The sequence below is a fragment of the Rosa chinensis genome, chromosome 7 (assembly GCF_002994745.2).
Source record: "Rosa chinensis cultivar Old Blush chromosome 7, RchiOBHm-V2, whole genome shotgun sequence".
NCBI classification, from domain to species: domain Eukaryota; kingdom Viridiplantae; phylum Streptophyta; class Magnoliopsida; order Rosales; family Rosaceae; genus Rosa; species Rosa chinensis.
The window spans coordinates 18,052,315-18,073,124 of NC_037094.1; the positions used below are offsets into that span (position 1 = coordinate 18,052,315).

Genomic DNA, 20,810 nt, shown 5'->3' on the forward strand with positions numbered 1-20,810 from the left:
CGCCAAGGAGCTTGAGAATTACTTATTTGATATGGAGCAATACTTCCGAGCAGTGAAGCCAGACTCGGAAGAAGTGAAGGTGAACATGGCGACAATGTATTTGTCAGGAGATGCTAAACTATGGTGGAGGACCAAGTATAATGACATACAAAGAGGGGTATGCACCATTGACACCTGGGAGGATCTTAAGAAGGAGCTCAGAGCTCAATTCTTCCCCGAGAATGTAGAGTACATTGCTAGAAGGCAGCTAAGGGAGCTCAAGCACACCAACAACATCCGAGACTTTGTAAACAAGTTCTCGGGGCTCATGCTTGACATCCCGGACATGTCAGAGAAGGATCGGCTATTTTATTTCCTGGAAGGCTTAAAGCCATGGGCGAGGACCGAACTTCAGCGGCAGAGAGTCCAAGATTTGGCCTCCGCACAGGCTGCTGCTGAAAGGCTGACTGACTACACATTCGAAGAGAACTCTACTAGGAAGACTCAGCCGTTTTCGAATGTGAATGTCAACAGAAATGTAAGGCCTGGACCGAGTAGAAGTGGGGGAGCGGAGTCCAAGTTTTCCAACTCAGGAGGAGGGGACAGGAGAGTAGTGAATACGAGGGACACGGCAACGTCCAAGCCTGTTGCCTCGACAGGGGTCTTCACCCCTCGACCCTTTAATCCCTCAGGCTATGCTCCAAGGCCACTAGCATGCTTCTTATGCAAAGGACCGCATAGAGTGAATGAGTGCCCCCATAAGACCGCCCTCTCTGCCCTACAGGCTCATATTCACTCGAAAGAAATGGAAGATCAGCAAGAGCCAGAGGAGGAACCTGGTCACATGGGAGCTCTAAGATTCTTGGGTGCGGTGGAGAAGCGACCACAATCACCTAAGAAGTCCCAGGCTAAAGGCTTGATGTTCATAGATGGTAGTATTAATGGAAAGGTAGCCAAGAGCGTGATGGTTGACACAGGGGCCACTCACAACTTTGTGTCAGAACCTGAAGCACGGAGGTTGGGGCTGAAATTGGAGAAGGATGTTGGCCGCATGAAAGCTGTGAACTCTAAGGCCTCACCTACAACTGGACTATCTCGAGGGGTATCACTCAAGTTGGGTCACTGGCAAGGGAAGACGGACCTCGTAGTTGTCCAGATGGACGACTTTGATGTCATATTGGGGATGGAGTTCTTGTTGGCGAACAAAGCTATTCCCATTCCTAGTGCCCAACACTTACTTATTATGGGAGAAAGGCCGTGTGTGGTTCCGGCAAGAATCGAGCAACCAAGTGAACCCCGTCTCTTGTCCGCCCTCCAGTTCAAGAAAGGCGTGAAGCGTCATGAGCCTACCTATGTAGCAGTTCCTTTGATAAAGGATGAGACTAAAGGAGAAGTGATTCCGAAGGAGATTGAAGGGGTATTGGAGAGCTTTGTAGATGTGATGCCTCCTGAACTTCCCAAAGAATTGCCTCCAAGGAGGAGTGTGGACCATGAGATCGAACTGCTTCCGGGGGCCAAACCACCTGCAAAGGCACCTTACAGAATGGCGCCCCCAGAACTGGCGGAACTTCGAAAGCAGCTCGAAGACCTGCTCAAGGCGGGATTCATTAGGCCATCTAAAGCCCCCTTTGGTGCACCTGTGCTGTTTCAAAGGAAGCACGATGGAAGTTGGAGACTGTGTGTGGACTATCGGGCTCTCAACAAAGTCACGGTGCGCAACAAGTACCCGATCCCTCTGATTGCAGATCTGTTTGACCAACTCAGTGGTGCCAAATATTTCACAAAGCTAGACCTCCGCTCGGGGTACTATCAAGTTCGCATTGCAGAAGGAGATGAACCCAAGACAACGTGCGTCACCCGTTATGGCGCCTTTGAGTTCCTGGTGATGCCGTTCGGGTTGACCAATGCGCCAGCCACATTCTGCACTTTGATGAACCAAGTCTTCCACGAGTACTTAGATAAGTTCGTGGTAGTGTACCTGGATGACATAGTGGTGTACAGCTCTACCCTAGAAGAACACGTAGAGCACTTGAAGTTGGTGTTCCAACGATTGCGGGACAACCAGTTGTATGTCAAGCGCGAAAAGTGCTCCTTCGCGCAAGTGACCATCAAGTTTTTAGGTCACATTATTGAAAGGGGTCAAATCAGGATGGATATGGAGAAAGTGGAAGCCATAAAGGAGTGGAGAAACCCCAAGAATGTGAAAGAGCTACGTTCTTTTCTTGGGCTGGCCAATTACTACAGACGTTTCATTGAGAATTACTCAAAGAAGACGACCCCCTTAACTGAACTCTTGAAGAAAGGGGTGACATGGGACTGGAGTAGTAATTGTGAGAAGGCCTTTCAAGATTTGAAGAAGGCCGTGATGGAAGATCCGGTCCTTGCCTTACCCGACATGAACCAGCCATTTGAAGTCCAGACAGATGCTTCTGACTTCGCCTTAGGAGGAGTCCTGCTGCAACAAGGGCACCCTGTTGCGTATGAAAGTCATAAACTCTCGGAAGCTGAGAGGAGGTACGCGGCTCAGGAGAAGGAGTTGCTAGCCGTAATTCACTGTTTGAGGACGTGGCGACACTATTTGCTGGGGTCAAAGTTCCTTGTGAAGACAGACAATTCAGCCGTCAGCCACTTCCTGACCCAGCCGAAGTTAACTCCAAAGCAAGCTCGATGGCAAGAGTTTCTCGCTGAGTTCGACTTCCATTTCGAACACAAGGCTGGGCACACAAACCAAGTTGCTGATGCTCTAAGTCGCAAGGCTGATCTTGCCACCCTCAAGGTGTTGGCCACTTTGTCGAGCAGCATCATTGCCACAGACATCAAGCAACGTATCAAGGAGAGTCTGGAGAAGGATTCCGTGGCGCAATCCCTCATGAAAATGGTGAAGGAAGGGAAGAGCCGTCGGTTTTGGATGGAGGATGGCATATTGATGGCCAAAGGAGGACGAGTGTTTGTTCCGCGAGCTGACGGACTGCGAAGAATGCTTATGAGGGAGTGTCACGACACCCTGTGGGCAGGTCACCCTGGATGGCAGAGGACCCATGCACTCCTCAAGCAGGGATACTATTGGCCCCAGATGCGAGACGATGTCACGGAATACACCAAGACTTGCCTGACATGCCAGCAAGACAAGATTGAGCGCCAAAAGACTCCAGGGCTGTTGGAACCGCTGTCTATTCCTACTCGCCCGTGGGAGAGTGTCTCCCTTGACTTTATTACTAACCTCCCGAAGGTGGGAGACTTATCAGGCATCCTGGTTGTGGTTGACAGGTTTTCAAAGTATGCCACCTTTGTGCCAACTCCAAAGTACTGTTCGGCGGAAGACACAGCAAGCCTCTTCTTCAAGCATGTTGTAAAGTATTGGGGTGTGCCTCAGAACATAGTCAGCGATCGAGACACTAGGTTCACGGGAACATTCTGGACCGAGCTATTCAAGTTGCTCGGGTCTGAGCTCAACATATCTTCAAGTTATCACCCACAGACTGATGGGCAAACAGAAAGGTTCAACGGGATGTTGGAGGAGTACTTGCGCCATTTCGTTCATGCCAACCAACAGAATTGGGCGCAATTGCTCGATGTTGCACAATTTTGTTTCAACTCGAAGAAGAGCTCATCCACCAACAAGAGTGCTTTTGAAATTGTCACTGGCCAACAGCCTCTCTTGCCGCATACGGTGCAAGAAGTCTACAAAGGGGCGAATCCGCGTGCTTTCAACTTCACAAAAGAGTGGAAGACTAATGCCGAGATCGCTCAAGCCTATCTAGAGAAAGCGGCGGGGAGGATGAAGAAGTGGGCAGATCAAGGCCGCAAGCCCAGGGAGTTTCAGGCAGGGGACATGGTCCTTGTCAAGCTGCTTCCGGAACAACTCAGGTTCCTGCGCTCCAGAGACAAACGACTATTCAGGAAGTATGAAGGACCGCTCCCCATCATTGCTAAAGTGGGGAAGTGCTCCTACAAAGTCGATATTCCCGCCTGGATGAGAGTTCACCCCGTCTTCCACGTCAGCAACCTCAAGCCGCACCAGCCAGACTGTGAAGATCAAGCACGCAACCAGCCTGTTCGGGAGCACGTCGACATCAGACCACCAAAGCCGAAAGAAGTGGAGGAGATTCTAGCAGAGAGAGTGATCCGAGTGTCAAGGCGCCCATGCCAGCAGTTCCTGGTCAAGTGGAAGAGTCTGGGAGATGAAGAAACTAGTTGGGAGAATGCTGACGTCCTGAAGAAGAAGTTCCAGCAGAAGATTGAAGACTTCAAGATCAAGGCAGTCGTCGAGAGCGCCGACAGCTTAAGTGGGGGAGGATGTTAGGGGCCGCACTTGTAATGCCGCAAGCAACCTTGTCCAGGGTCATTAGTTAAGCCTTTGGTTGGTTTGCTTGCGTGCTAAGGTTGTTTTGGTAATTTACAAATTATGTAATTTATTTTATTTAGCAATTAGTCTCCTCGGCCTTTTTCATGTTTCCTCCTGCCAAGTTCGTGTAAGGCCGATATGCTCTATAGGGAGGGGTTCCTAGTCGGCATAGTTTGGACTACGGAACTAGTATAGGTAAGCACATGTACTTTTGCCTCCCTTACCGTCTTACCATCAATAAAAGAGGAATTATTCAATCATCTGTGCCCCGTGAGATTGCTCTTTGATCTTTCCTTTCGATTATTCATTGTTCTTCGTGGTTGCCCCAACATTCATATAATTGTGTTCTTGCTTGTCACTAGCACTATTTTAATATCGTGTGGCTTTCATTGTTCCTTGCAAGGTACTCACTTGGCTGACTTGCTTGCTAGCAAGTGCCGCACGGTCCGCTTTGCGCATTGCAAAGTTCGGCCCGTGACACCATGCATTTGATCTGATAATTTGGTTGTGATCCCAATCTTTTTTGATTGGGACGTTAGGTTAGTAACTCACACACTCATGCAGTGGTATCTCAGCACATGTATCGTCATTGCGGCGAAAACCAAACTAATCCACTGCACTGCAGACGCACAAACCTAAAGGGTCCCTCAAATCTGCTGGCCACAGGATGGAACTAAGATTCGAATGCTAGACCTAAGGTTTTCAGACTAGGCCTTTCGACCAGCACACTACACCAATCTTGATACTACATTAACTTGAGGAAACAATTTAGATGCACATCATAAATAATAAAATTATAAATTAACTACAATTCATAACTTCGTGGAATTAAACCATAAATTTGTTATAAAAATAGGAAATATAAAAAATAAAAAATCCATTCTCCAAATCATATTTTCTCACCAAAATTTTTCCACCCTCAAATGATGATTTTGAAACACTTCTCGAATTGACAAAACTCAAAAATCTCAAAGCAAAGTTTTTAAACGATTTTTCAAAGTTAAAAAACAATAAAATTCATTAAAAAAAATCATTAGAAGTATTGGTGTTCCATCAATTAGAAAACATTCTAAAAATCATGCTTTGCGAATATTGAGCTTATGGTACAAGAGAGTTTCAAGAAAAAAGTTAACAAGGTATAACATGCTTTTAGCATGCCATGCTATTGTCTTCCACAAATTCCCCCATGGCACCTCCTAAGGTGTCAAACCATGTAAAGCCCCATTTTAATCAAATTGTCATGTTTCTTGATCTCACCATTGGTAAAATTTGATGTTTAGAATGTGTTTCAATTTATGGTATATTGAAATATGTAACGATTTTTTTAAAATAATTTTTCAAAGTAGAAAAGCAAAAAAGAATACATCTGAATTCGTTCAATAATTTCAGTATTTCTCATATTCTATAAATACTAGACTCATGACACATGTGAATTTTAAATAACACATAAAATTTAAAAGATAACCTCGTGACACTTCTACATAATTCGCTCTTTTTCTTTTCCTTTCATTTTGCCAATATAAAAATTTTAGATATTCACTCTGAAATTTAAAGTGTTAGAATGCAATATGGTGGCAGATCGCATCGCAAAGGATAGCATTTTTTTAGGTCTGGCAAAGAATAGCATTGATATGCTTGTAGTGTCATTGAATTTGATACTCCTTCTGTCCATGCTCCTAGTGCTTTAACTGCTTTTGTTAAAACTCTTGATGGGGCTACGTTAGAAGATTAGGTGTTGGACCTTCTCATGGACCTGTTAGCTAGTTTCTCAGCCTTGTTCTTCTGTTCTGGTCCTCTTTAACCAAAATTGCCTTGGTAATCAGTTGGCAAAAGTTACCAGGAGTAGGCTGGAATGAACCAAAACACTTGTAGACCAAATGGGTCCCACTGACGTGGCCAGTTAAGATCCTCAAAACTTGATTACTTTTTGTTGACTGGTAAGGGTCTGTTAAGAGTAATTTCTGTGCCGTGATGGTAAAACGAAGAGGGGTTTCTGGTATTTTGGCAAATCTGGGATGAGGTTTACAACTGGGTTGGCATCTTCTTCGTCAAAACCGCGAAAACTTATCTGGTTTGGGCGTTTGGCAGCTCCTCTCCCGGGCTTCAGACGGGGTCGGAAGTGAATTACGAGTCGGACCAATTTGCGAATCGAGCGACCTCATCATTGATGTGGTTTCTCTGCAACAAAGTCTCTCTGAATTCGCTTCCTCAATGGTTTTTCTCTCTTTCTCGTTTTGATTTTCTCAACATTTCTACTTTCAACAATTCGAATTGATTATCATCGGAATTTGAGTTTTGTTTGCTCGATTAAGGACCTTAAACCCTAAATTGATCATTGTGTTTTGCAGAAGGGAGTAATTTAGATTCTTTGAATCTCAAACAATGCAAAGCCTATTTGCGAACGGACGGTCTTAGAATTTCAGGAACCCAATTGGTTTGTTTACAAAGAGTTGAAGAGCACCGGAGGTATTAAGCGTTCTAAGTCTTCATTTCTGGCCTTTTCGAGTCATTGTTTATCGTCCTGTCTTGATTGTAGTCACTGTTACTTGATTGATTTACTTCTTCTAATCCTAGGTTAAGAGATGGAAATGGTGAAGCATTATATCCCAAACCATCACTGTACATGTTAGTGTTTTCTTTTGCTCTAAATTCATGTACACTTGTTCATTGTGAATTACAAGTCGGGCCAAAAGCATTTACTGCTACTGTTTGTTTAATTGTTGATCTTACAGTAATTGTGATGTATCAGAAAAGGCGGCATCTGTTATTAGTTTTACTGTCGTGTCAATGGAGAACTATCGTGATGGGATTGATATAGGAAACGATCTAGGTTCAATAGATTTTGAGAAGGTCCCAAATCTTGAGACTGTCTTTTGGCTTTGTTTCATATTACTTACTCTGATCATGCTTCATGCTTGAACGATTTGGCTGGATATAAACAACTACTTGGCATTCTACGCATTATTTGTTGGTTGCTTCTTTGATTTTGGAGAAGTTGCTTTATTATTTTTGGTAGATGAGACAGCACATTCTTAGGCAGCGGTAATTGATTGTGTTTTATGCCAATGCTTGAATAGCCAATATGCAAATGAAACAGAACAGCTGCAAAATTATTGGTCTGGGTGCTTGTCTATATGGTGGGCAGGATTTGGTGCAAGACAGTATAAGACTACTTCAGTTTTGTTGTTTGTTCTCTTTTTAAAGCTTGCTATTGTGCTGGAGTGGTATTTTCCAAATATCTATATCATTCTTTGTAGTGTTATTTGTTCTTGAATCGATGACTAAGTTGAAAACTTTGTTAAAATTTTTGTTCACTTCAATTTCCTATTGTTGTCTCTGTCATGTGTGGGTTTCTAAAAGATTTAGAATTCATTATATGATGGTTAGAAATGCTTAGGCTTCTCTCATTGCATGACAACAGGTACTTGCACTATTTCAATGACCATGATCTGGTTTCAAATTATTGGCATGTTTTACTTAAATGGCTTGTGCTATTCAATGTGGTGGTTTTAGATTTATAGTTCTTTTTACTAATTTATATTTTATTTCTTTTTTCTTTTTGTGATCTAAGGCCGTGGAAAACTGAATTTATCTCAAAGAAAGACTTGGCAAGAGTGTAGCTGGAAGTATCAAAGAGTAAGGTTTGAGCTTCTTTTCTTCTAATAACCTGAAATGATGTATTTCAGTTGTGACTATAGATTTTGAGGGTCTGATTATGATAGAAGTTATTTGAAGAGGACACTATATTATAGAGGGATTTTATAGTAGGTTGGGAGAAGCCCAATGTGTTTATGAATGTCCCTATTTGACATCCAACTATATTGCTGTTCTGTTGTCAAAGCTTGCTAGAACTATTAAAGCTTGCTGTTCTTTTTTTTCTTTTTCATGTTGCATACATAAATATGCTAGAAGGTGATCTATTGATCTAGAATGTGATCTTTGGGTTGTCAAAGAATGCATCTAGGTCCTAGATTTGGCCCAGTCTAATCATTAAGAGACGAAGACTTCAGGTGGGGATGCTCACAAACATGATAGTTTATAGGCTGTATACTTATTATTTTGTACATTTGGAAATGAAGTTCAGAGTATAGCATAGGAATGGAGGTGTCAACAAGTGGCGACATCTATAGCTATGAAATCCTGCTATTTGAGATGTTGATAGGCAAAAGATTGACAGATGACATGTTTAAAGACGGCCTGAACCTGCATAAATTGGTCAGATAAGGCTTTGGTCTCCTTATCCTATTGGATGGTGATCAGAGCTGAGTCTTCTAGCCATCCCGGTCAGGTAATCACTTCATCTTGATTTTCTATCTCCAGTAAAATGCTATTCGTTCACCCAATTTTTAAGAGTTGTGTGTTTAATTTGTTGTCTTTTCTCAGCCAGCTTTTGAGCAAGCACTTGGAGCCTATTATTGAAGAGGAGCTTTTGAACGAGCACATGGACACTATTGAAGAGGTTTGACATGTAAAACAAGAAACTTTCAACTATGTAATCTTATTGTTTACTGATAATCTGTATCAATGTGCTTTGTTTAGTGTAAGACTCGGCTTTGATTATCCAACAAGATGCTACCAGTCTACTTTGTTCTTGGAATTTTATGATCTGTACCTAAATTTGAATGCCTGACCGGGACGGCTAGAAGACTCGGCTCTGATCAAGATGCTACCAGTATACTTTGTTCTTTGGATTTTATGATTTGTACCTAATTTTGAATGCATGGAAACTTTCTAAGTATATTATGTCTTTTTTCATTTGAAATTCAGCTTCACCCAACCATTCAATTACACTGCTCAATCTCATCACCTCCTTGAGCTCCATATTATTTCCCCATGAAAGACTGCATGGCATTGTGGTCTGCCAATTCCACCATGCACGCACACAAAAGCTCTGGATCACTGTATTCTAATATGGACCAAGGTCCAGGTAGAACACGGTTAAATCCGGCGCATGAGTTATCCGGCAAGTGAAGAAGGAATCTAACGGCGTGGGACCCACCGATCTGCAATTGATGTTGGACTATAGTTTACGGTCTCATTCTTATGGTAATTGCCCCTGCATCATGAATCTGATTTAACCATGATCTTTTCCTGGTAATTGTGGCTTGAAGGATAATTGTGTCTAGTGTATGTTTTCTTTTATTTCCCTCTCCAGGTCAATTTTTTATTCTAGGATGTCTTGGCTCCTAGGATGAGATTGTGATAAAAATCTACAGGAAAAATTGCATGAACAATGGTTATGCTCATCAGCAACTGTTTAATTCTGTGAAATTTATGTATTTCATAAATAAAGGAAGCTGAAGAAGAAAATGAGACTTCAATTACTATTTGTTGAATTGAATACCAATTGATTATGTTGTCTGCTTTCAAAAACAGTTGATTAAACTGAAAGGACATATACAAAAAGCTGGATAAACTTCCAGGCTGAAGATGGTAAAAGACTTTGGTAGACTTTCTGATCTAATCTGATTGAAATTTAGACTGTTTGTTATATGAGAAAATGCATATTTTTCATACGAAACTTGTTGCTCTTGCAGGAGGCACAAGCAAATGTACTAAAGTAATTGGTACTTGAAGTAGAACGAGGAAGATCCTTGTAAAAGTTTGAACCCTATGTAGTAGAGAAAGATAACTACCTTGTAAAACTCAATTATCTTGTAAACTTTCGTAGAAGCTTCATTCCTTGTATAACATTTATGAGAAAAATTAAAATGTATCATTCCCTTTCGTACAAGCTTTATTCCCTTTTTGTCATTGAAACATTGGCATGCATTTTTTTTTTCCCGAATCGTCATTGTCATTGAAATAATTGGGCCACAACGGCGTATGGCATATGCTTCCACTGCTACAGTGACATGTGAAGTGGATAGGAAAATGAAGAGAAGTGGTGGAAGCTATTATAGGGTGGTAGATTTTTGAATTTGCATACCAAATTTTGTTTATTCATAAATAACACTTGCGCAATTCAAAAAAACGTCAGACAAAATAGTCAACTCTTTATACACTTATACTTTCCTAAGGGGAGCTATACCTGGAGGAGATAAACTTCTAGAAAATTTTACATTAGTTTATATAGTCCATTCCCACGAGATTGTGAGAGCTGACAGATCAAAAAAATAAATTGCGAAGGACCAATTATGAGCATATTAGTTTTATGTGGTCCTAGGGCTTAGAGTCGACCTAGTAAATCGAGACCCAAACGACGACGAAAATAGCTGAAATTTTGACCATGACTGTATCTTCTTATCATGATAACATCCAACGGCCAATTTTGATAAATTATATTTCCTCCACCATGTTGCTCTTAGAAGGTATAATTTTGTGATAAACCTAATAAACAAGGTAGACCCCATTACTAGGCATATGAGGATTTTGGGAGATCCAAAAATCTATAACTGAAAATCGATAAATTTGAGATTACCCATCTATTTACAGCGTATTAATAGGTACTTTGTACAAAAATTAACATGATCCACAGTCATTTCGACATCAAACAAAGCGATCAACTCTTTATATACTTATATTTCGCTAAGGGGAGCTATACTATGAGGAGATAAACTTTCAGAAGTGTTTACATTAGTTTATATAGCTTATATCCACGAGAGTGTGAGAGTTGACAGATCGAAAAAAATAAATTGCGAAGGACCGGCTATAAGCATATTAGTTTTATGTGGTATTTAGGATTCAGAGTTGACCCAGTAGATCGAGACCCAAATGACGACGAAAATAACTGAAATTTTGACCATAGCTATATCTTCTTATCATGATAACATCCAAAGGTCAATTTTGATAAATTATACTTCCTCCACCATGTTGCTCTTGGAAGGTATAATTTTGTAATACACCTAATAAACAAGTTAGATCACATTACTATGCATATAAGGATTTTGTGCGATCTAAAAATTCATAACTGAAAATTGGTAAATTTGAGATTACCCATCTATTTACAGCGTATTAATAAGTATTCTGTACAAAAATTAACCTGATCCGCTGTCATTTCGATATCAAACAAAGCGGTCAACTTTTTATACACTTATACTTCCCTAAGGACAGCTATACCAGAAGGAGATAAACTTTCAGAAGTGTTTACATTAGTTTATATAGCTTATACCCACGAGAGTGTGAGAGCTGACATATCGAAAAAATAAATTGCAAAGGACCGGTTATGAGCATATTAGTTTTTATGTGGTATTTAAGATTTAGAGTTGACCCAACAGATCGAGACCCAAACGACAATGAAAATAACTGAAATTTTCACCATATCCATATCTTCTTATCATGATAATATCCAACGACCAATTTTGATAAATTATATTTCCTCCACTGTGTTGCTCTTGGAATGTATAATTTTGTAATACGCCTAAGAAACAAGTTAGACCACATTATTAGGCATATAAAGATGTTTTGCAATCTAAAAATTCGTAACTGGAAATTGGTAAATTTGAGATTACCCGTCTATTTATAGTGTATTAATAGGTATTGTGTAAAAAAATTAACCCGATCCGCCGTCAATTTGACATCAAACAAAGAGGTCAACTCTTTATGCACTTATACTTCCCTAAGGAAAGCTATACCAGGACGAGATAAACTTCTAGAAATTTTTACATTAGTTTATATATCCCATACCCACGACAGTGTGAGAGCTGACAGATTGAAAAAATAAATTGCGAAGGACCAGTTATGAGCATATTAGTTTTATGTGATATTTAGGGTTTATAGTTGACCCAGTAGATCGAGACCTAAAGGATGACTAAAATAGCTGAAATTTTGACCATAACCATATATTCTTATCATGATAATATCCAATGGATAATTTTGATAAATTATATTTTCTTCACCATGTTGTTCTTGGAAGATATAATTTTGTAATACACCTAATAAATAAGTTAGACCACATTACTAGGCATATAAGAATTTTGTGCGGTCTAAAAATTCGTAACTGGAAATCGGTAAATTTGTGATTACCCATATATTTATAGCGTATCAATAAGTATTGTGTAAAACACTTAACCCGATCCGCCGTCAATTCGACATCAAACAAAGCGGTCAACTCTTTATACACTTATACTTCCCTAAGAGGAGCTATACCAGGACGAGATAAGCTTCTAGAAATTTTTACATTAGTTTATATATCTCATATCCACGACAGTGTGAGAGCTGACAGATCGAAAAAATAAATTGCGAAGGACCGACTATAATCATATTAGTTTTATGTGGTATTTAGGGTTCAGAGTTGACCCAATAGATCAAGACTCAAACGACCAAGAAAATAACTGAAATTTTGACCATAACCATATCTTCTTATCATGCAAATGTCGATTTTGATAAATTATATTTCCTCCCATGTTGCTCATGGAAGGTATAATTTTGTAATATACCTAATATATATAAGTTATACCACATCACTAGGCATATGAGGATTTTGCCAACATCCGAGCTATTTATTATGATTTTTAGAAATTTCAGAATTTTAAAAGTTATTTATGTACAATATTCTCAAAAATATATAAATAATTTATTAGAATTTTTTTTTCAAAAAATCTGGCCTGGACCGTCTGCTCTGCACCTTTTGATCTGCGTTGTTAATAGAAATTACTAGCAATGGTGCCCACGCTTTGCTGCGGGATGTGAAACATAACCATAATGTCTTTTCCTACTTCTTAAACTTAAAAGGTGAGTATAAATGATAGAACTGTTTTCATTACTGCAGATCATCTAAAACAAAGGATGATCTTATCATAGTGGAGTGTTCAAAAAATAGGCTATCCAAGGTTTACTTATTTACAGTTGTTGCTGGAATATTTTCCAAAAAGTAGTTGTTCTAGTTGGTCTAGGTGTATACAAACAAAACGTGTTAGCCTATCAAAAAATTGCTTGCTCCAGTAATATCTAAACAAAAAGTGGAGCAAGAATTGCAATGACATGCTGCTTCAGTCAGTTTTCTGCTTGTTGGGTTGTGCACCGTATGTGATGACATTGCTGGTTCAATGTTAGCTTCCCTATCACTGTGAAAAAATAAAACACAGTTACTGTTTTTTTTCAATGCACAATAGGAAGGTAGAAGGGTAAACTGAGGGTTTGATCAAAGAAGCCAAGAGGGGATATATAATTGGAGAAAAAGAAAAAGAAGTCGGTAAGTTCTAGGAAAGATTAACATTAATGATCATCAATCAAGTTCCTTAGGAATACATAAGAATCAATAAGTTTTTAAGAACGACCAAGCAAAAGTATGTAGATCGAATTCCTTCATTGTAAAACAGGAGGAAACACACGATAAGAAGAGATTATCAAAAACAAAAAACAAAAGAAATATGAAAAAAGAGCAAATGAGTCAATGTAAAAGATGCGAAATAAAGTTGCATCAGCATGAAGATCTTTATCTTACCACAGGGAAAGCACTAATTCAATAGTAAGGACACAGTTTAGAAATCTTAGAATGTATTGCCATACATTCAAATTTCAAACATACATTACCAAATACGTTGTACTTAAATATTATAATCTATAACTTAAAAATGTATTGTAGAAGCTTGTTGTCCTCACAATTAATTGAAGATCAAAGCTACAGATTGATAGAAAACAACATTCATACACAGAAACCAGAGATTCATATATCTGCTATTGGATTACATAATCAAACTCCTTCCAGGATTTCTTCTCCTTTGTTTCTTTACAAAAAATTAAGAATTTATGATCCCAATACTTCAATGTCAGAAGCAGAGACTGAAACTAAAAACCCAATAGCAAATGAAGTTTCTAATGCTAATCAATCAAATCCAAGCTAACTAATTTTCATTAGCAGAGCAATACCATCACAATACAGATTCTAGTGCATGTCTCATCAATCAAAAGCACCTAATGCAGCTATATGCAGTCTACGCACCTGTGCCATTAAGAAGAATCAAAATCTAAAGAAATAAATGGAAGGGGTATATACCTGAAGATTAAGTGATTGATATAAAACTGCAAGTTCTTTGATCCTTACTGAAACAACCCTGTGCAAATATATTGCAAATTAATCAAATTGCAAGGGCTAGAAATAGGCAAAAGGCTAAAAATGTTAATCACCAAATGATAAACTGAAATTTGTAATAAAAAATAGTCTATACAGAAGCAAATTTCATGTGTCACTCAAATAAGGCATGATAGTGAATTGAAACAATTTAAGTATGCTCATTGACACATGTCTACAATACCGATTTCTAATTTCCAACTCCCTCATTTTCACTGAGTCATATTTCAAATAGTCAATCTATAAACAAAGATAGCACTTATTCGATTTATCCCCTAGCCATAAGCACAGAAAATATAAATACAAATACATACCGATACAAAAGAGAAATATAAGATAACAGGAACTCGCCAGAAAGATACAATCTTCTGGTGCCTAATGAGATTATCCAGTTGAGATTCACCTCCTTAAAAGTTACTAAACACAATAAAACAAACAAATGAAAATGGAAATCCAAAGCAAAGTTAAGAAGCTTTGCACAGGAAGAAGACAGCTAAACCCAAAAAGAAACTGAAGAAACAAAGCCTACACAATACTTCTGCTGATATGAAGGAGCTAGCAGACCTCATATTCCTTTTTTAATAAGGTTCCTTATAGGTCAGGACATATGCAAAGAATAGCTAGCCAGCCAAGGCTTATTCCAGAATAAGAATATTCTAAGTCTCTGTATTAATTAGTTACGCTCAGGCGATATGCGTGGCTATATGCATGTAGTCCTAAGTAAGCATATTGGATCAACATTATTTTGAAAAGACAACAATGGCAAACGTTCAAAAGAAAACTTGGGGAAAAAATACCAACTTTAGAAGATACTGACCACATAATGTCCTCAACCCCTAGTAAACCAGATAATGAGATACATGTTTAAAACTCTTGAGTAGAAAATCTACCATTGCTTGAAAGAACAAATATTACTAGGGATGAGAAGAAAGTGCATCTGGTGATTGCTTCTTCATTCCAACAAACAAACTCTGTCACAACAGTAACAAATATGGCTGATTTGTCGCAAGGTAAACACAGCAAATAATAAGCAAATAGACAACTACTTCAAAATTCTCACATTCTCATACTTTAAACCAAAAAAATCTCCTTCTCATAATGTAAAACATTGAACTTGCATATGAAGACAGTAATTGAAAGCATGTTTAATTATATATGTACAGTAATTCAAACTAAAAATATTTTGAAGAAACTAATAGCAGTCCCAAGACATTTCAGTTTGTTCATGACCAACAGAATCAGATCCACTACGGAGTACATATTCTACAGCAGCATGACAAAACCAGTACACATTGGTAAAGCTAAATATGTAGTAAAGCACTTCCTATTCTAAACCCTAAGCAATGCGAAATATGAAATACTAAATTAGAAAAGACAATTCACAACTCACATGCTCTGTTTGAATTCCAAGAACAACAAAAGTACACAAATAAGAAATAAAAACTCAAACAGCTTTGCATAGTCATTGATTACTCTACAGTGCTGCTTCTCTATACAGTCTAAAACATTTTAACACACTACCTAAATTCCTCTGAGTTGTCAGTACAAAGCACTGAAAGCAGAGTTTATCTGGATTGTTGGACACATGAAGTGACAAAATGAATCTCAAGAAAATGATTTATTGAAAAAAGTTTATGAGTGGCTCACTACTAACTAATATGAACTGAAACAATTTCAGTAGCTATTGCAGAAACCATAACAAAATATCATTAACACTTGTATTAAACCACTGTAATGTGTTTCCAAACATGCCTTCTAACACTATATAAAATCAACAGAACAAACAGAACCATGGAAAATAAAACATAGAAGTTAATCACAACCTCTTCGGTATAACAAACAGAAGTAAAACCCATAACGAATATTGACCTATATATATATATATATATTCAAGAGAAATGGGAACACCAATAATATGCTGACCGAAAGAAATACTTGAACCTTCTATGCGTTCTAAGGATCAAGTAATAATTGCACATGCATCTATTAAAGAGCCAACTCTCTTATCTGTAGCAACCACACATAATCCAGGACCTCCAATTAGTCAATAAGATTGACTATACTCACATAAATAAAAAAACAATGAAAGTTTGACAAAGCATGAAGAGCTGCAACACAAAATGATCCATGATCCCCTCAAAATTTGTTTTAGCATATCAAGTATATCAGCTAATACATCATAAAAAACCAAAAGGCAAAGATTCATGATAATCAAAAATGAAATACAATGCTGAAAATATTCCAGTTACATTCCAAATCAAACAAAACTATGACAATTCAGACAGAAACTCTAAATCAAAAACAACATTACCTGCCAAAATTCATTCACCAACCATAGACTAACAAATTGACAGATGATGAAGAAAGCAGGAGTTAATTCATAGATTGGGGATTAAGAGTTGCTACTACTGATGATGAAGCAAGCAAGAGTCGATTGGTTGTAAAATATGTCACTAAGAGATATATGAAATTTAACCCAATTTTTTTTTTCCCAAGTCGTTCAGTGACCTGTGATGAACTTCAGCAACGCCCATCAAATTGAGGTAATGGCTGAAAGCACGAGCGAGAGTGAGTGCCTCCTCTAAGCTCATCTTCGAAATTTCCGACGCTTGCTTCTTCTCCAGCAGCTCCGCCGTGTCCTCCATCCCCGCCAGCCTCATACTACAAGCACTCTAAGCACAAAAACGCCCTGTTTCAATTTTCCTCATCGGCAACCAAACAAGAAGGTGCAAAAGCGTGAAAGAAGAAGAAGAGGGAACATATTCTCTTATGCAGAAGACTCATTACTGTAAAGCTAAGATGACAAGACGAACACCATCTGAACCAACACAATGTCTTCATTGGTAAAATATGGTCAGAATTTCACCGACAGGGAACTTGACTGAAATGCAGGCTACCTAGTACAATGTTACATTTGGTTTCTCATTGTAGTCTAATTGGCTTATGCTCCCCAAAAATTTGAGTTCAATTGATTTGTAGGTGTGTTGGATTGCCTGAAAAGCCTCTTTGTTATTGCTAGATTATAGCATCCAAGGGCAATGTAGTTTTATGGTGCAAACAATAACTGAAATTGTGTTGAAAGGCAAACTATGTAGCATAAATGGGGGATGAATAATAATATTAAGCCTTGGTTTATGCATCTGAATAAAGGTTAACTAATCTATGCAACTAGAATAAATCCCCGGAATGGAATTCAATAGGGGGGAAACCAGAAAAACCAAATATAATCAATCACCCACAACTATGCCCTTTTCTGCATAATTGAATTCGAAAAGCGAAATATAGAGATGAACGTAAATCATTGTAATACGTAAAACGAAAAACAATTGGGTAAAGTTGAGAAAAGAAACCTGCATCCATTTGGCGGTGTGAGGAAGATGATTTGATTAGGGATTTCACGCCATTCCTGATTCCACCCTCACCAAAAGTTTTGCCTTATTTCGTCCTATTTCGCAACATCTGAAACTCGGACTGTCGCTTCCTTTCCAGGTCGCAATTTCGCTTGAACCGCCCTTCTCAAAATGACCTCTTGTTTGCAAATTTGTGTTTTCTTCAACGGGGATTTTTATGTTTTGTAGAAATGAAGGACAACGGAGAAGGGTTTTTAGTCTTGGAACCTTATCTCCTCCTCGATGCAGCTGCCTTCTCCTTCTCCCCTAAAAGCCCCCTGTGTAACTTCATACTTTACAGTTTGATCTATCTTGTCTTATGCGAGTTGACTCGGTCAGTGTAACGGAAAAGCAGACGGCATCTGTTGGTCTACAAATGTTATGGTTCATTCCAGACTCTTCCAAGTTACCAATTGTAATTGGTAAATAGTGAACCAAAACACAGCCAAAGTAGTTTCCAGTTGGGTCTGGAAGGTCAATAAGAAACAGAGAAATACCAACCGAAACCAAATGTCCAAATGCAAAACAAGCTCAAATGGCATTTCTGAGGTCAGTGGCCACCACTAGTGCCATAGCTGCCTCTCTATTACCCGCCGCCATTGCCCTTTCTTCTTCTTCTTCTTCCTCTCAATCTTTCCGATTCCCTAAATCCCAAAACATCTCCTTTTTCTCCTCCTCCTCCTCCACCCCAAACCCAAAACCTCTGTTCCTCGCTACAAGCCTCACCAGCTCTCCCTCAGCTCTCCACATGGACGCGCCCACATCGGAACAGAAGCCCTCCTCTCAGGTTTCACTGAAATTCTCACACCCTTCTTTGTTTTCTATTCATTCTTTGATGGGTTTAATCTGATTCGTTAATTTGACTCAAATTTCATTGATGGGTTCTGTTGTAAATCTTAAAGTACGTAACTCTTCTTTACTGATTCTGGAAATTTTGTTGCTTTTCAACTGCAGAGTGATGCTGTATTGCCAGAGCTACTGGTAAGTTCCACCCTTCAAGAATTTACTTTCTTTTGGTTTAACTATATTGAATCGCATATGTTTCAATCGAGAAGCTTTGATTATGATATGGAGTAGATTATAAGTTTTCATTAGAAAAAATTTACCTATGTTGATGATTTTAGTTATGAAAATTAAGGGGTTGTGCTGATTTTACTGAAAATCTAAACTGTTGGTTTTGATTGGTAACAGACAGAGTACATGGTAGACATGAAATGTGAGAGTTGTGTTAAGGCTGTCAAGAATAAGTTACAAGTTGTTGATGGTGAGACTTTGAGCTACTGGATTAAACTAGAATTTTATGCTCTTTTGCCTCTCATCTGTAGCAACTGTCTTATGCTTAATGGGGTTTTCCTTTAGGGGTTAAAAGTGTAGAGGCGGACCTCGACACCCAAGTTGTTAGGATTCTGGGTGCAACCCCTCTGAAGACCATGACTGAAGCTCTCGAGCAGACAGGTCGAAAAGCGAGATTAATTGGGCAGGGGATCCCAGAAGGTTAGGTCATTTTTCTTGCATTTAGTTTAGGTTCAAAGTTGTTTTCATTTTCTTCTTACTTTGTCATCGACTCATCCATTTAGGGTAAGTATTTGTTGTCATTGGTACTTTTTGCATGACTCTGGTTAAGGATTAGGATTCTCATTTGAGCAAGTTTTTCTTTTGAGTAATGTGAAAAGTGAACAACAAGACTACTTTTTAGGTAGTTGAGTGAGTTAATAAGTTAAAAAATACCATCTTTTAGGTTATACGTAGAATACAAATGATCTCAATTGCCACAATGAATACCTATATTTTAGAACCTTTTTTCTTGTTTTGCCTAAGAGCAATAATTGACATGAGCTGATGTTGGAAATTTTCAACAACATTCAAATGATCTGAACATCTGTTTTAACTGCAGAAGAATGCTTGCTCGGTATTATTGAGAATGCTTGCTAATGTAATTCTTATTTAATCTTGGTCTACAGATTTCTTGGTTTCCGCTGCTGTCGCTGAATTTAAAGGTCCAGATGTTTTTGGTGTGGTTCGATTTGCTCAGGTGAATATGGAGTTGGCTAGGATTGAAGCTAGCTTTAGTGGGTTATCACCTGGGAAACATGGTTGGTCCATTAATGAATTTGGTGATTTAACAAAAGGTGCTGCTAGCACTGGAAAAGTATTTAATCCATCTACAGAAAGTGTAAACGAGGTTTGTTTCAGCATCAAGCTTCTCTTCAAATTTTATGTTTGTTTAGATTTTCCCTAAATACCTGGACTTCTCGAAGTCTCATATCAATGGATAGAATATTTGGCTGTTAACATGTAGTTGAATTGTCTACATTTTATTCTCATGGGAGGCACAATAGTAAAGTTTAGGCATTATGTTCTGCACACCACCGCACCCCCATCCCCTCCCTCACTTTTGGTAATAGCCAAGTTAATACTTGATTCATGAAAGCATCATGCACATTATACTACTGCACTTCAGTCCGTGCTGCAAAATATAGTCTCTGTTCTCAACAGTTAACCAAACCTCCTATTTTGTCAATGTAGGAATCTACTATGAAATTGTTTCCATCATTAATCATCTCACTCATTGAACTTTATGTACTTTACTGGCTTTTCTTGATGAGGACTTTAATTTGACATTCTCTAAGTGATATGCTGGATTATTTTCAGCCGCTTGGTGACCTGGGAACATTGGATACTGATGAGAATGGCAATGCTTTCTTCTCTGGTGTCAAAGAGAAGCTGAGAGTTTCTGATCTTATTGGGAGGTCAATAGCAGTATATGGAACTGCTGACAAGTCAGATTCGGGTGTCGCAGCTGCTGTAATCGCTAGAAGCGCTGGAGTAGGTGAGAACTACAAGAAGCTTTGCACTTGTGATGGGACCACGATATGGGAATCAAGTGACAAAGACTTTGTCATGAGCAAGGTTTAATACCCTAAGCAAACTGTAGTTGTCATAGCCTGGTTTAATGAAGGCACCTTGTACAGCCAAAAGATTCATATTTATTTGTTGTACTTGGTGAATCCTCTGTGCACAGTTGAAAAGAAGACTTATTTGATCTAATAAAGGGCATGGTTTGGAGTAGTTTGAATCCATGAGT

The 20,810-nt window shown here is 38.7% G+C and overlaps 2 protein-coding genes and 1 long non-coding RNA gene across 17 annotated transcripts; 2 read left to right on the forward strand and 1 right to left on the reverse strand.

Annotated features, from left to right (window-relative positions):
• Window positions 1-6,023: 6,023 nt before the first annotated feature.
• On the forward strand, window positions 6,024-10,064 carry LOC112180368. 9 transcript variants are annotated; one of them, XR_005802828.1, is made up of 7 exons: window positions 6,024-6,538; window positions 6,673-6,790; window positions 6,899-6,949; window positions 7,896-8,612; window positions 8,708-9,370; window positions 9,701-9,770; window positions 9,862-10,064. It is a non-coding gene; the product is annotated as an uncharacterized LOC112180368 (long non-coding RNA). The 9 variants fall into 9 exon arrangements; XR_005802832.1 differs by lacking the exon at window positions 6,899-6,949 and having other exon boundaries at window positions 6,026-6,538; window positions 8,712-8,783; window positions 8,864-9,370; XR_005802833.1 differs by lacking the exon at window positions 6,899-6,949 and having other exon boundaries at window positions 6,033-6,538; window positions 7,896-7,965; window positions 8,409-8,612.
• A 2,934-nt stretch (window positions 10,065-12,998) lies between these two features.
• LOC112175346 (phosphoenolpyruvate carboxylase 4) lies at window positions 12,999-18,136 on the reverse strand. Of its 7 annotated transcripts, none has more exons than XR_005802824.1 (5): window positions 17,687-18,136; window positions 16,648-17,025; window positions 14,651-15,307; window positions 14,262-14,319; window positions 12,999-13,329 (listed from the first exon to the last, which is right to left on the reverse strand). XR_005802824.1 is itself a non-coding variant. In XM_024313022.2 (4 exons), the coding sequence occupies exons 1-4, from the start codon at window positions 17,690-17,692 to the stop codon at window positions 13,327-13,329; spliced, it is 231 nt and encodes a 76-aa protein (XP_024168790.1). In that variant the 5' UTR covers window positions 17,693-18,125; the 3' UTR covers window positions 12,999-13,326. The 7 variants fall into 7 exon arrangements, 1 of the variants encoding a protein (XP_024168790.1); XR_002926412.2 differs by having other exon boundaries at window positions 16,845-17,008; window positions 17,687-18,134; XR_005802821.1 differs by having other exon boundaries at window positions 16,648-17,008; window positions 17,687-18,132.
• Window positions 18,137-18,217: 81 nt separating this feature from the next.
• LOC112175344 (copper chaperone for superoxide dismutase, chloroplastic/cytosolic) lies at window positions 18,218-20,803 on the forward strand. The gene is made up of 6 exons (XM_024313018.2): window positions 18,218-18,512; window positions 18,680-18,706; window positions 18,917-18,989; window positions 19,085-19,219; window positions 19,687-19,907; window positions 20,378-20,803. Exons 1-6 carry the CDS (start codon window positions 18,261-18,263, stop codon window positions 20,639-20,641), a joined length of 972 nt encoding a protein of 323 aa, XP_024168786.1. The 5' UTR covers window positions 18,218-18,260; the 3' UTR covers window positions 20,642-20,803.
• The last annotated feature ends 7 nt before the right edge of the window (window positions 20,804-20,810 follow it).